The sequence below is a fragment of the Scatophagus argus genome, chromosome 11, assembly GCF_020382885.2.
Source record: "Scatophagus argus isolate fScaArg1 chromosome 11, fScaArg1.pri, whole genome shotgun sequence".
NCBI classification, from domain to species: domain Eukaryota; kingdom Metazoa; phylum Chordata; class Actinopteri; family Scatophagidae; genus Scatophagus; species Scatophagus argus.
Genome location: NC_058503.1, coordinates 15,500,743 through 15,514,909, shown reverse-complemented (window position 1 = coordinate 15,514,909; position 14,167 = coordinate 15,500,743). Strand labels below are relative to the sequence as shown.

General features: G+C 41.3%; 1 protein-coding gene across 1 annotated transcript in view; it reads right to left on the bottom strand.

The window, feature by feature from the left end:
• Positions 1-761: 761 nt before the first annotated feature.
• LOC124067535 (dehydrogenase/reductase SDR family member on chromosome X-like) overlaps positions 762-14,167 on the bottom strand; it is a 29,392-nt gene continuing 15,986 nt past the window's right edge. Inside the window, exons 4-7 of the mRNA XM_046404969.1 lie at positions 10,772-10,873; positions 10,327-10,534; positions 8,922-9,129; positions 762-3,941 (exon numbers count right to left, since the gene is read on the bottom strand). Of these exons, the coding sequence (XP_046260925.1) occupies positions 3,762-3,941; positions 8,922-9,129; positions 10,327-10,534; positions 10,772-10,873 (698 nt within the window). The 3' untranslated portion in view covers positions 762-3,761. The remainder of the gene's footprint in view (positions 3,942-8,921; positions 9,130-10,326; positions 10,535-10,771; positions 10,874-14,167) is intronic.

Below are 14,167 nucleotides of genomic sequence, written 5' to 3'. Positions count from 1 at the left end.
TAAATATATAACAAGGTAATTCATTGATAATTTAGCAGTCCTCCTCTGCACACTGACGCAACACGAACAGACCCTCAACACTCCCGCTCGCCTCATCTTTGGAAAGCCTTGTGCTCAGAGATGGAAAGACGGTCCCTCGCTCGGGTTCTACTGCGTCTGCTGCAGCAGCCGGACTGTGAAGAACACAACAGCTCTCTGGCAGGGTGTAGCCCACGCCGTAGCCTCGTGCCTCTCTAAATGAGCGCTGCTGAGAAGTAAGCTGGTGTTTTCATTTGTGTGAAGGGAAGCGAGAGCAGTTGTTCAGATGGGACTGGGTTGGTTTGTTTGTTACTCTGTTGTTATTTAGTCAGTACCTTTAGAGTAGCGTCGGGGGAATCACACGGTCAAACAGGGAAGCACTGAGGCAATAAACAGTTTGTTTCCAAGCAGTTCCACAACACGGAGTAGAAGAAAAGATCTCAAAAAACAGGAATATTGCTGGCATTTAGAGTCAATACCCATCCAACCGCTACACCAGAAAAAAAAATCAGACCTCTTAAGGTGTAGAATTTTAAACATGAATTTAACTTCCTATACACACACTAAGGTTCTGGATTTTGATGTTTTGCAAAAAATGGTAAGTTAAAAGCTGAAATGATTTGGTACTGCTGAACTGGAAGTTCTCCACACACCAAACCCTGATTGGCTTATTCGAAACAGTTACTCTCACTCAAATGAGGCAGCAGGTGGAGGTTTTTTTTTGTTTGTTTGGTTTTTTTTTTCAGTTCAAATGCTGAAACAGGTTTACATAATTCTACAGACAATCAGGGTAAGCTGCAATGTGTGCCCTGTTCATGTCATATCAGAGTTACTCTAACTGTCAGGCTCCAGCTGGTAAATGTTGTTCACATCAGCTTCGAAGTAATCCAGTAATTATGAATCGGAAAGTGAGATTTTTCTCTGTGCTCTCTTTATGTCCAGCAATTCCTCAAAATAAAACCAAACTGTGTCATGCAAGGTTATTATGCCTCCCATATGACATGAAAAAAAGAATTTGTCTAAAGATGGATCCGCCACAGTTTGCATTTCCAGCACATTCACATCCACAAAAGGTAAAGAAACGTCACCTTTTTTTTATTACTAACTAAAATTTGGAGGGCCCATCTGCTCATCCTCAAGATTCAACAATGGAGCGTTCAGGGAATCTCTGTCGACTCATAAATGATCTTTACCAGGTACTTGAGTTAAGGTGATCATATCACATGGACTAAACGGACATTAGGTCATAAATAATGGAAGCCAGGCACAAACTCCACTGTTTGCAGCATGGACATGTTAATCACAGGGCATTACAAATCAATGGAAGTAATATGGATGTTATCTACCATCAACCTGGTCCACTTTTTACCTGGTGTTCGGTCTGTGTTAAACGACACAGCTCACGCTGCAAACATCGTCAGCTGATGGAAACTAGTAAACGTAGACTTGACGAGTTGACAAGGAGCACCAGAACACAACAATAATTTTTATCTCTGCGGGTGTAAAATGATGTTCCATTTAGGATACAGGAGCAGGTTCAGCTGGACACTTTGTGGACCGCATCCTTCAGAGGATCCAGCCCCTGATTTGGGACGCATCTTCAAACGGCTTTAAAAACAGATTTTTTAATCTTTTTTTTTTTTTTTTTTTTTACATAAAACTGAAAAACTGAACCATTCAAAACAATGCAGACTGACAATGAATTCCTGATACATGGGTAACTTGAAGCTGGTATACTTTTATCTATACACTCTCTTCCCCTATTCTGAATGTCCGGCTCTGTGCTATTGGCTCTATTCACTACCACAGTGATACTATTGCTTCACATACGGCAGAAATAACGGACGCTGGATGCTGAGTGGCAGTTTTCAAAGCAACAATACGCACATACAGCGTCGGGATGGCATGTGGGGAAGGGCTTTTAGCCAAATCTTTTTTAATGTAAGATAAAACTTTTCATCTTCACAGCTAAAATGGTTTATCACAGTGGAGATGGCATTATGGCACAGTGTGTGTGCAGGTGTGTGCATGTGTGACTATTTTCCTGCATGAGTAGCAGACGTGTTTGTTTGCTGTGTGCTTGTTCAGATAAGCCTGTGCCTGGATGTACTGCTTCCACTGTTTCTGAGTGTGTGTGTGTGTGTGTGTCAGTTCAGCAGATGGAGTTTGATTCTCACCGCTGGGAAATCACAATCCCACAATGCACTGGGAGCTGCGCCAAGTGAGGAAGCAGTGGCGGCAGCGGCAGCAGCAGCAGCAGCAGCAATCACGGCTTAAATACTGGAGAAAAAAAAAGTGCATTCGCTCTCTGTCTTCTTTCTCTTGTTGTTCCTCCGGGACTGTGCGCCGTTGTGCTATCCATCAACATGAATTGGGCCTATAGCATGAGTTAATTCTTAATTCATAAAACACACACACACACACACACATGTATCACAGACACGGCAAAACCGATTAACACAGATCACAAAGGAAAACGGGGACCGAGTAAAGTGACGGTTGGTTCTCCGTCCCTTCCCTTTTTGTTTCTGAGCAGACAAAAGCAAACAGAAATGTCTTAAAATCCAGGCTTCAGAAAATGACAACAACAAGAAGCTACCGCAGAACAATTCAGAGTGCCTCGTCACTCTCTCGTCTATACGGGGAATTATTCCAGATTTAGGCCAACCTTTACACGGGATCTCTTCCCTTCCTCTGTTCCTTCCCGAATCCCCCGATTAGCCCAAAGGAACATCTTTTGCTGGACCGCTGAGCAGGAAAGAGGAGAATGTTTTCCCAGCATGTTCATGAGGAAAGCTGGAAAAACACGGTTTATCATACACCTACCAGCAGCTAACATGAGGATTTGGTAGTGACTGGCAAAAACATAAGAACCAAAACAAACAAAAAAAAAAGCAGCTCCCAGTCAAATCACATGGATGACTAAGCGATCTGGGAAATCATTGTGATATGTCACGTTCCCATCCCTTGCCACAGCACGGCAGGTTCAGGTCAGAAAAATCAGATCGCTGTCACGGTGCATGAATGTTTGTGTGTTAGTGTGTGTGTGTATGCATGCTAAGGCTTGACCGACATGTGATTTTGAAACCAGTTAACTATGCCGCAATTTAGCTTTTGAATTGAATTACTTCTGTGTGCAAAATAAATAAATAAAAAAGACATTTTCAATGTTCGCCGAATTTTTCATCTTTAGGAAGGAAAAAATTCTGCAACAGCAGTTAGTTCACTAAAGGAACGTCTCCACCCAAAGCCAGACTAATGACATTAAGGCAAAGTGAGTCGAGTGTCATTGCAGGGTTTTTTTTTTTAACATAATGCTGTGGTACGACATCTGAAGTTAGCTACGATCAGGGACCAAACGTCATCGTGTCAGAGGCGGATGTCAATATCTGTTTATAGCCAAAGTGGATGTCAGCGACTGGCCAGAATCTATGACAGCAAACTCATTTAATGATACAACCCTAAAGTGTGTTTGTATGTGTGTGTATATGTTTGCTTGCTCATAATGAAAAGCAAAAAAAAACTTCCATTCCCTGTAGCCCTTCTTTGGTGGATCTGGAACAAAAAAAAAGGGGTCTTCGCTCTTCAAATAACCAATCACAGTCCAGCAATGGATTGTGAGACTGTCAAAATAAATCGCTACAACACCTCGATGTGAGGTATAATACTGAAAAAAAGGGAGAAGGAAAAGGTGGCTGATGGGCCTCGACGTCTAGTCCAGTAAGCCGTCCTTTAGTCACATGCTACTGCAGGCCCAGCAAGTGGAGGCTGGTTTCCCAAAGGCTCAGCTGCAGCAGGGGGTCAAAGGTCGGTGGTGTTGTCATCTCCCTGCGCCCATTGGCCCAATAGCCTCCTCCACTCTCTACCTCCAGGGCTGGTGACAGGGCGGTGTACAGCACAGTGGCAGCACCCTCTTCAGGAGTCTGATAAATACACACACACACATAAATAAATGACAGTGCCTATTTGCAACCGGGTGAGAACAGTCGGGTAGCTATTTGGCTATTTACAATTTACACAGGGTTCCCTTACCCTGCGTCCTCAGCTCCACAAGCTCCTCAGCTCTTAAGGGTCCCACTTAGTCCTGCCCTACTGTGCTGTGAGTGTAGATATTGGCAGTTTGGAAAGTTTTATGAGTGAAGTTGAAGTGGAGTGGGTCAGACACTCAGGACCTTCACATAAGAGGTCCTGAGTCTTTTTTTTTTTTTTCATTTTTGACTGCAACTGCAGTTGCAGTTTGGAAAGTTTAGGCACCAAAATACTAAGTTAGGTGTTCACCTGGATGTAAATAGCCACATTGGCTACTTCACCCCATGTGCAAATATTATCTGCCCAAAACATATATATACATATATATACATCTAAATAAAAAATAAGTCAATAAATAAAACCTGCATGCCAAAGATAAAGTGATCGGAATGACTGCAGGATGACAAGTTCAACAACAAGTTATCACTGCAAAAAACAAATAACGTGTCTTAGTATGTGTGTGCGTGAATGCCAGAGGAGGGTTGGTGTCACTGTCTGTTAGCATCAGAGAAAAGATGTGCGTGTGTGTGTGTGTGTCTGCATGCATGTGTGTGTTAGTGTTGATGCATATAACAATGATCTCAGCGTCAGCTGTGAGACCAGGAGCAGGTTTCAGAGCGAAGAGGGGAGCGCATCCTGCAAGCATCAACAGTACGCTTGTATACTTAGTGTGTGAACCTGTGTGTGTGTGTGTGGGTGTCGGAGATCTCCACAACATTTCCGAACATGAATTATAATTGTTCCTCTGAAAGAAATGTTATTGTTGAAGATGCAGGAGAAGACAACTTCTGCTGCTGTACGGGGCTCCACAGTGCAACCTTTTGGGTGCATGTGTGACCAAGAGAACCTGCGAGGGACGGCAACTCTAAAACATAGTTCTCTTCATTCTGATTTTACCTACTGATTATTTTTTCACCAAGAAAAATTCTACCCAGACCCAACATCATCAGCGAGCTTTCACCCTGTCTGCTAGCAAAGTTTGTGTATCGCATCTACACTTCTGTCTACACTCAGCGTGCTCCCTCTTTCTCATCCACATGAGCGCAGCGTTTGTCCCCTCCCCCTTCCCCCAGGAGGGCAGCACGTTTAAAAATGAATGAATTTATACTCTGCCAAACCTCCATATTTTAGAGCAAGCTCCAGTTGCCAGACCTATTTTATAATACACCGGCAGTAACAGCAGTTACTTTATAAATTCTCTTGAGGGATGAAGAAAAATATTTATCTGCACCTTTATGCCTTGAGGAAGAGCAGCAAGTTTTGAAGTCAATTTGACATAGTGGGCAGATGGTGTAAGTGCCTGTTGTGTTTGCACACACACCCAGAAAGACATTGTGACAGAAGCAGTAGTAAAATGTTTCTGATCATTTCACCATCAGAATGTGGTCTGCCAGTGACTGAAAAACCTAGAAAGCTCAAAGATAATCGTGCTGAGAGTCCTGAAAAAATTAGTGTCCATGTACACAAATCCTATAGATTATATTTCAGGACTATTTTATAAACTGTTGTGATACCACACTGGGTGTCCACATTTACTTTCCCTTTTTCTTGTCCAGTTGCATTATTATTTCTGACGTGTTCTGTATTGTTGAAGAAAGAATGTTGCAACAAAATCTGCCTTTTAACACAATTTAAAAAGCAAAGCTCCCGTTTATAGTTTAGGGTGTGTGATGTTGCAACACTTCACAAACCCACTGTAAAAGCCTGCATCACAGAAATGAAAGCAAAGATGAGTGGGTCAAGGATTTTCTGTCCCAGATAAAGGAGCTTCAAGAAGTTCCCAAGTATCTAGTTTTCAAAAAAAAAAAAAGTTAGATCTTACAGATTAAAAAGGAACATATACAATCCAAATTTGGGGCAAACAGTTTTGTTTTGTTTTGTTGTTTTTTGTCCAAGTGTAGTGGAGAGATTGTCTTGGTGGTAACTTTAATCTGGTGAACTGATCTCATTCTTGACCTTACTGCATTGTGAGTCCATGGCACACGATTTTGCTGTTGCAAAAACCAGTCAAACACCATCTGCAGATTAAGTCTTTTAAACGAAGCTCTAGAGAGCATGTAGTGTTGTGTTTTGTTTTTGTTTTGTTTCTCATACCATCCTGCCACTGATTCATCTCACACATGTTCACTTGTAACTTCCTTCTGTCATCTTCTGGTCAGATCAGCTGTTCAAATCTATCCTATAGCACAACGGCACACCTACACTGTTCGCCAGTCATCTTGCTGCTGTCTTTTTAAATTAGATTCTCTCTTTACCTTCAGTACATTGGTGCTGTTGTTATGCCAGCCCCTCCACTTCCCCGTCACTGCTAAGTCTTTGCAGATTCACTGGCTGCCTAATTGCTAGTGACACGAGAAGACTTGTTCATATAACGTCAAGAGTGGCATCAATTCAGCATCCGGCGATATGGCAATAACCCCATGTAAAAAAAAAAAAAAAAAAAAAAAAAACAGAAAAGAAACAGGAGGCTGAAAATATCACATACATTTCCCTTTACTCCCTCTCGTCGTGTGACACAGCTAAACAACTTCATCGACGTCTTTTTTATTCGTCTTCAGGAACAGAACTGCGGTCTCACAGACTCGTGCACAGGTCATCCCTGAATAGATTATTTAATCAGTGGTATGCACAGCTGTGTACAGCTTGTGTACTCCTTGTTTTGGGAAATGAAACTGAGGTCCTCAATACTTGATGTACAAGCTACCCCGTGTACTAAATGATGAGCTGGCCGTTGTGTGTGAGCCTGCCGATGATTTGTTCTGATGTAAAGGGTAATACTCTTCACTCTCTGACCTTTTGTGAGGGCACTATCCTGGAGGACTGGGCTGGTGGTGTCTCCACCTTAACACACGTTGCTGCACCAGCCTCCTTCCATGACTGTCTATCTGTTCTGTGTATGTCTCAATTATTGTGTTTGTCTTTAATAACAAAGACAAAGAAAAACAAAAAGAAACAAAAAAAAAACAAGCCGCTCATTTCAGCTGACCGGTTGCTCTGTTGGATCTAACTTTACTGCTTTGTTTGCCAAGAGTACTGCACTTAATTTACAACATTCACTAATTAAACGGTTGGTCTGAACGAATTTTTAACAGCATCCCATTTCTGAGTGTTGTGCATTACTTTTACCCCTGTCTGAACCATCTGTTCAGATAAAAAAATGCTGCATGTGAACATCCAAATAAAATTTCATTACCCAAAACCACACATTGACTCATCTAAAATTACTTACTTATTTAACTTGTTTTGGGTTTTTTTTTACTTTTTTCAACTTTTTAATCTTATATTTCTTTTTCTCTAATCCTTATTTTTCATTCTAGGCTTTTAGAGGAACACATCACTTAGTCTTTCACTTCATTAATTACAAGAGACAAATAAAGCTTTTGAATCCTTGAATTCATTTTGATTGGTCAAAATGAATTTGTTAGTGTTGGTGTTAGTGTATTAGGGAGCAACTGAAGGCATCCTGACTGGAAACATCACAAAGTGCCACAGCCCAAGAGCAGGAAGGCCCTGAAGCATGTGATTAAAACTGGTGCCCATCTACCGAGCATCTGTGATAACAGTGAGGTGCAGTGACTGTGCTGAGTCCAAAGGATACTAATAGACAACACACCCACCCCAGCCACAGTCTGTTCACTCTGCTGTCGTCTGGCAAAAGATACAGAAGTATTCGTCACCGTTTTTGTTTTTTGTGTGTGTGTAAAATAAGAAGGAATCAACATTTGTCCATCTTTGGTTTTATACGGATCATACTCATAATCTCCTTTGGTTGGGGAGTAACTTAATGAGTTATTGTCAACTCAAGCAACGCTATCTTTACTTCTCCTCTGCTCTGTTCTATATATTCGCAATTCCCTAAATATCCCTAAATTCCAAATGGCTTATTTATTGAGACACGTCTTTACCGACTACTTGTACAGTACGGTAAATATGTGTAACATCAACTAGACAGTGAATGGCATGAAATACAGAGAGAGAATGAAGTGATTGCAGGAAGCAGAAACCTGTAATTTCAAAATAAAGGAATTAATGTATATTTCGCATTATTTTTGATATTTTTGGCCCAGCACCCTGCCAGAACTGTATGGTTATTAGGGAAACACTGGTTTCTAGTCAGAGATTTTAGTTCATGATTGTTTATTTCTTATCTATAACAATCCCTGTTATGGCTTGAGATAAGAAGGTAATGTAACAAGCAAGAACCACAGTTTGTGTGTTTGTGATTACATGCATGAGTTTGTGTGATTAATGTGTTTGCGTATGTGGGGCAGAACCATCCCAAAGGTCATGCTCGGAGGCAAATGCCTGTGACAATTGCAGTTTTGGGCTCAAACATGCACACACGTCTCCTTCCATTAAATCCCTAGGACATTAACAGCAGCCTGCAGCCAGTGCTTTAAGCTATGCAGAAAATTTTTTTAAATGTAACACTCAGTGAACAGCCTGCCTTGATTTTTAGCAGCAGTGCCATTTTCATTGATGTGGATAGACTGTGTCTGTGCCCGCATGAGTGTCTGTGTTCCATCTTGTATAATAAAATCCTGAACACTGTGCACTCATGTTTGGTGTTTCAGGTCACTGTGACTCCCTTGAAGAAAATATAAAAGTGTGCGCAGCAGGTCTTGTCCAGGAGTGCAGACCACATAAACTTCAAAGTTACTGATTTTTTGAAAATGTCAAACACCTGATATGACCCAAGTTAATGGGAAAAAGACACTTCTAATTATCATTTACTAATTAAATTATACAAATAAATTGCAATGATGAAAAACGGCCAAATTAAAGCTTTCTATGATATGTGCTTTCCCGAATGAAACAACTCAAACCTGCCCACTGTGGGAATGACGCAGATAAAAATCAGGACAGCGTTTTACCCTGAAAAGCAGACGAGCGACGAAGCTCTGTGCCAACCACAGGGGCATCCAAAGGTGGCGATAGAGAGCTGTGTCCACCATCCCGGGATCCACAGCACATGAACTCACTGGGGAACCCCCTCGCTGCAACTCCTGGTGGAGGTGGGAACTAAATAACAGCTGGGCCAGCTTGCTGTGACAATAAGCAGCATGGGCTGAATAACATTGGCTGAAGAGAGAGAGAGAGAAAGCAACAGAGTCAGACTGAAGAAAACAGGAAATGTGTCTCACAGCTGTTTTTCTCACTGTTGTTCAGTTGTTTCCAATCAACTCTTTGACTCAATAGGTGACATATTTCCATGTAAGAAGAATTTGTCCAGCTGAACAAGGACAAGTCTTCTTACAGTGGAAACTTAACAAGACTTCTCTAAATTCTTTGCCATAATTGGCACATTTGGCATTCAAGGACACAGTGTCATTGATGTGAGGCATCCGAAACCAAGCTCAGACCACATCATTCCACTGCAGAGATGCAGTGCCACAAATTCACAAAGATCTGCAGCTCAGGAATCTCAGCCATCAATCTGCAATAAATCTAACAGTACAAGAAGTGCAGATGCACACATGCAATTTATTTTCATTTTAATACCTGATCACATCTATCCTTTGTATTAAGGCTGGCGGGCTGAAGTAATGTGACGATACAATGAAGACATTCAGGCTGCTAATGCTTCTGGACAGCAGGGCTGCTCGCTGGAATGAGACTGAGTCAACTTGAGGCAACAGTGGCCCAGCTAATGCCAGCAGAAAATCAGACACTTGTGTTGGTGATGCCAGCCCAGAGGAAGAGCAGGCAAGTGTGACAAGTTGGGGCTTGAATGTTGGAAAAAAAAAAGAAAAAACACAGTAAAGGATAACTCCTGCTTAATTTAACTAGCGAATTATTTATGTAGTTTTGTCCATTGGGGCTTGTTTGCATCCTGTCTGGTCATCTGACTCATATCACCAACCTCTCATCAAATAAGACAGCAGAGCACCTTCTCCCACAGGCTGATACAGCTCCGCTGTCGAAGGGACAGATACAGGAAATCTTTCCTGCCACATGCCATCACATTGTACAATAACAGCTAAACTCTGGTCATAACATACAGTCACTACGCACTTTATATGTTTTACTCACTCAGTTCATTACACCTTACAGTCTACTGGCACCATACATTCTACCTCTACTTTATTTTGCACTACATTACACTGTTTATCGTTGTATATATACTTTTTTATATTGCCTTGTATATATATTTTATATTGCCACTTTTTATTTTGCTATTTTTAACATTTTGTTTAGCTTGTTGTGTGTATCTATCTATCTATCTATCTAATTTGTTGGGCACATTATTTTTTTTTGTGAATGATCATGTGAGCCTACCAACTATTAAGGTCACAGAGTCTGATTTCGCCGATGCGGTGCGCAGAGGAGGAGACGGTGACCACACGGGAGAAGGAACCACATTTCCCAGAATCCTTTAGTGTGTTCAGGAGAAGCCAGGTCAACAGGAAGTGTCCTAGGTAATTCACGCCAAAGTGCTGCTCAAATCCGTCTTCAGTACGTCCCTCTGGAACCAGCATGACACCCGCTTGACAGACAGGCATTCAAAGCACACAAAAATACATTTCAGTGTTTGAAGTTTCAATGTCCAGTATCATAGATATCTCTAATGTTTTTCAGTGAGCTGGGTTGTAATGCTTTAAATCCAGTCAGGTGACAGAATCTAAATTACACTGCTGTGAAGAGTTTCTTGCTGCATGTAAGATGAACTACTCTACAGCTTACAGCCCACACATGGCGTGAGCCTGACGTCTCCATCACTCACCATTATTGACCAGGATGTGCAGCGGCAGGTCTCGCTCTTTGAAGCTCTGGACAAATTGACGGACAGACTGCAAAGAGGCTAGGTCCAGTTTCTTGAACTCCACTGGAACGGAAACACACACACACGCACACACATCAGAGCCATTGTAAATGGATTATTTCTGCAAGCAGTAAGACATCAAAGAGTGTATTAATCATCTCTTACAGCAGGCTCTGTGGGTTCTTAAACTACAGTACTGGCAACGTTAAGCTTCTGTTGCTTCAACACATTATATCAAACCTAATTCTTCTTCCTGGGCACCATCAAAGATTAACACAGCGTTATATCAGGTCTAATGTATCATGAGACACAGGTAGGAAAGTGATGCCCAGGAGCTTGTATCATCAGAGCGTGAAAGTGACTCTTTGTGCTTAAGTGTAAATGTGTGTATGCTGAGAAATCCCTTAGAGGATGGCAAACATTTTATCTAAAAAGCTTGACAGACAAATACTTCTTGTGAGTTACGGTTTTCCTACCACAGCACCACGTTTGTGTGCGTTTATTAAAGTATCTGTGTGTCGAGACAACTGCGGAACTCATTGATAAGGACAATAAAAACACCTGACAAGACGTCACAGCTCAAGAGTGATTTGGAAAAGTTTTTAGAGAACCTCTTGAGTGAGAGCTTGCTTAGTCTCTTGGCAGTATGAGGTTCAATTCTGGTGTGAGAGGCAGGTGAAAATCTAGCCTGCAAAGGCTAGGACATTTAAATTTGGGTAGATTCTTTGTGAGGTGGTTTGTGGCCAGCGCTGATGCTTTGTGCTTGAACTTTATGTTTAGCCCTTCCCTGTCTTCTTTCTGTCTGCTCCTTTATTTACTGCAATAAATAAAAGTAAATGTTCATCTCATATTTCCCAACAGGCTCTCCATCAGTGGAATGACCTTCCCAATCCGCAGGACTGCCATTTCCAATCTTTAATAGTAGATTGAAATCTTGCCTCTTCAAGAGATGATTTAAACTGTACCTCCACCCAATATCCTCCTCTGCATGCACGTTGGAGGCTTTTCACTTCCAAAATGTTTTGTTTGTTGCTTTTGTTTTAATTTATATCACATTTTAAGACCATACAGTTCTGGTTTACAACTGCAAAACAACAATTCATTGCAATTTCTCATAAAAAACATGGATAAGAAATGCAGTGCAACAAAACACAAATTTCATCAAAATAAAATGCTTTCACTGAATTTTGTTCCCTTATACCATATTTCATTTTGTTTGTTTCCAACTGCAACACGATGAGGTGTTTCCTTATGCCTGCAGGAGAAACAATAGCGTTATAATAAAGAGCAGTGGCATTTTTTATCTCTCTTACACACTCCGGACAAGCAGGTGACAGGAGTAATATTCTATATCACAGTATCAGAGAGAGCAGCGAGTCGGGGATCAACAGTGGACATGTAGACATGGAGAATAAAAATGAGAAACTGGGAGGTCATCCGTACTGACAAGTATGCCTCGAGCTGATTCATTCACTTGTCTGCTTTTTAATACTTTCATGTCAAGGTTTCCCATACATTCATTTACTTGTGCCAGCCTGCCACAATGTCAACAGTGCTTGACACTTATTAATTCTCAATTCTTGGAGCCAAAATGCGAGACAGTATGCTGACAAAAACAGTCAACAGATGGATAGCAAACTGGGGGTAACTACCCTCAAATATGTAAATCTTTGGTGAGGCTGGTGAATGACTTTGTCGGTATTTGATAAATACTTTTTGCATTACCAGCTGCTGCCAAAATACTAAAACGTAAGCACGTTGCCATCACACACAAAGAAGACAAAAATCAAGAAAATAACCCCAGCAAGTCTGTCGAGGGTCAAACATTATAAACAGAGATGGGAAGAGGACTGAGAGAGGAGCAGGCGGAAGGCGAGCTGATGGAGTTGATAGAGTGGGGAAAAAAAACCGCTGTGGCAGATGAGAGTGCAGCTGTCCCTGATGAAGATCTGATAGTAGCCTTATCTCCAAGCCATGCCACTCACCTCCTCCTGAGTGTGTGTGCTTGCAGAGGAGTGTGGGGGAGGGGGGCAGAGAAGAAAAGAAAGACAAAAGCAGAGAAAGACTATTTGTGCATTTGAATGACTGTAAGTGAAAGTATATTGCAGTGTGCATTTGGTTTGTATATATACCAGCAGGCGTATTTGAAAAGAGAGAACAGGTATGAGTGTGTGCATGTGTATGCGTTCCTGCCTCCTTCCAGCCTGTCAGTCCTCTCCTGTCCTCTTGAGCTGGCTCTCCTGGGGCCAAGTCCTTTCAGATAGCCCAGTCATATCAAGAAAGTCCACCAGGAGTGAAATGCCATCGATCGGGCATGGTCCGGCTGCTGCCAGCCCTCAATTATGACCTCAGGATCTTCTATAAAGCTCGGCTTCCTCGACTCAACAGCCAAACACACACCCACTGTGTCTTTGTTACAGATGAATTATTTGAAACTCACGACAGCAGCTGCCTTTGGAGACAACCACATGCTGTTTAAGACCCACTGGATCCATTCATTCAGTCCCATTTTCTAACTTACTGTAATTATTGGAGCTGCACGTTAACTTAAATTAAACTGTGAACCGCAAATCAACTTTGAGTTCATGTAATAGCAAAGTGGGTTTGACTCTTTTGTTTGAAATGTTACAGTGATTTAATTTTTTTGTTTTATTAGCCGGTGGAGAGCAGAAAGCCAGGTCAACAGTCATAACAACCAATTTTACTGCTCTTCATATTATGGGTATTCATTTTGTGCAAATAATTAGCATTTTATGTCCATATTTTCAGAGCCTGCAAAATTTAACTGTCTCAGCTGCCATTTTAATTCAATTTGGTATTCCAAGGTTTGTAATTAACATAATGCAAGATTAAAAATTGTCAGTTTTTAATTACAAATTGCCACATTCCAGTATTTAAAATGATGGTAAACTCAGCAATTAATCCATGTTGCACAATGCAGCATTTGCACAAAACTCAAACTGCTCATGTTCATTGCACTACGGTCATTTTGCACTACCCTGTCAGCCATTTTGCACTACTGTTTATACTGTTTACACTGGTGTTTATATCATCTACTGTTTTCACTTATATTACACTGTTTTTATACTATATAGCATTGTTTATATTTATATTTATTTTGTTAAGAAACTGGGCTGATACTGGGACCGGGGAAACTAATTTCGTTCCACTCATGTTTTACGTGTGTGAAATGACAATAAAGCTCCTTGAATCCTTGAATCCTTGAATCCTTGAATCCTTGAATGTTCAGTTTAATAACATGGCACAATTGTCAAACAATGTGCATCGAGATGGTCACTGGTTACAAGTTTGCTTAAAAGTTAGAGAAGTGAGCTTGGGACCAGTTCCGCTCCTTGG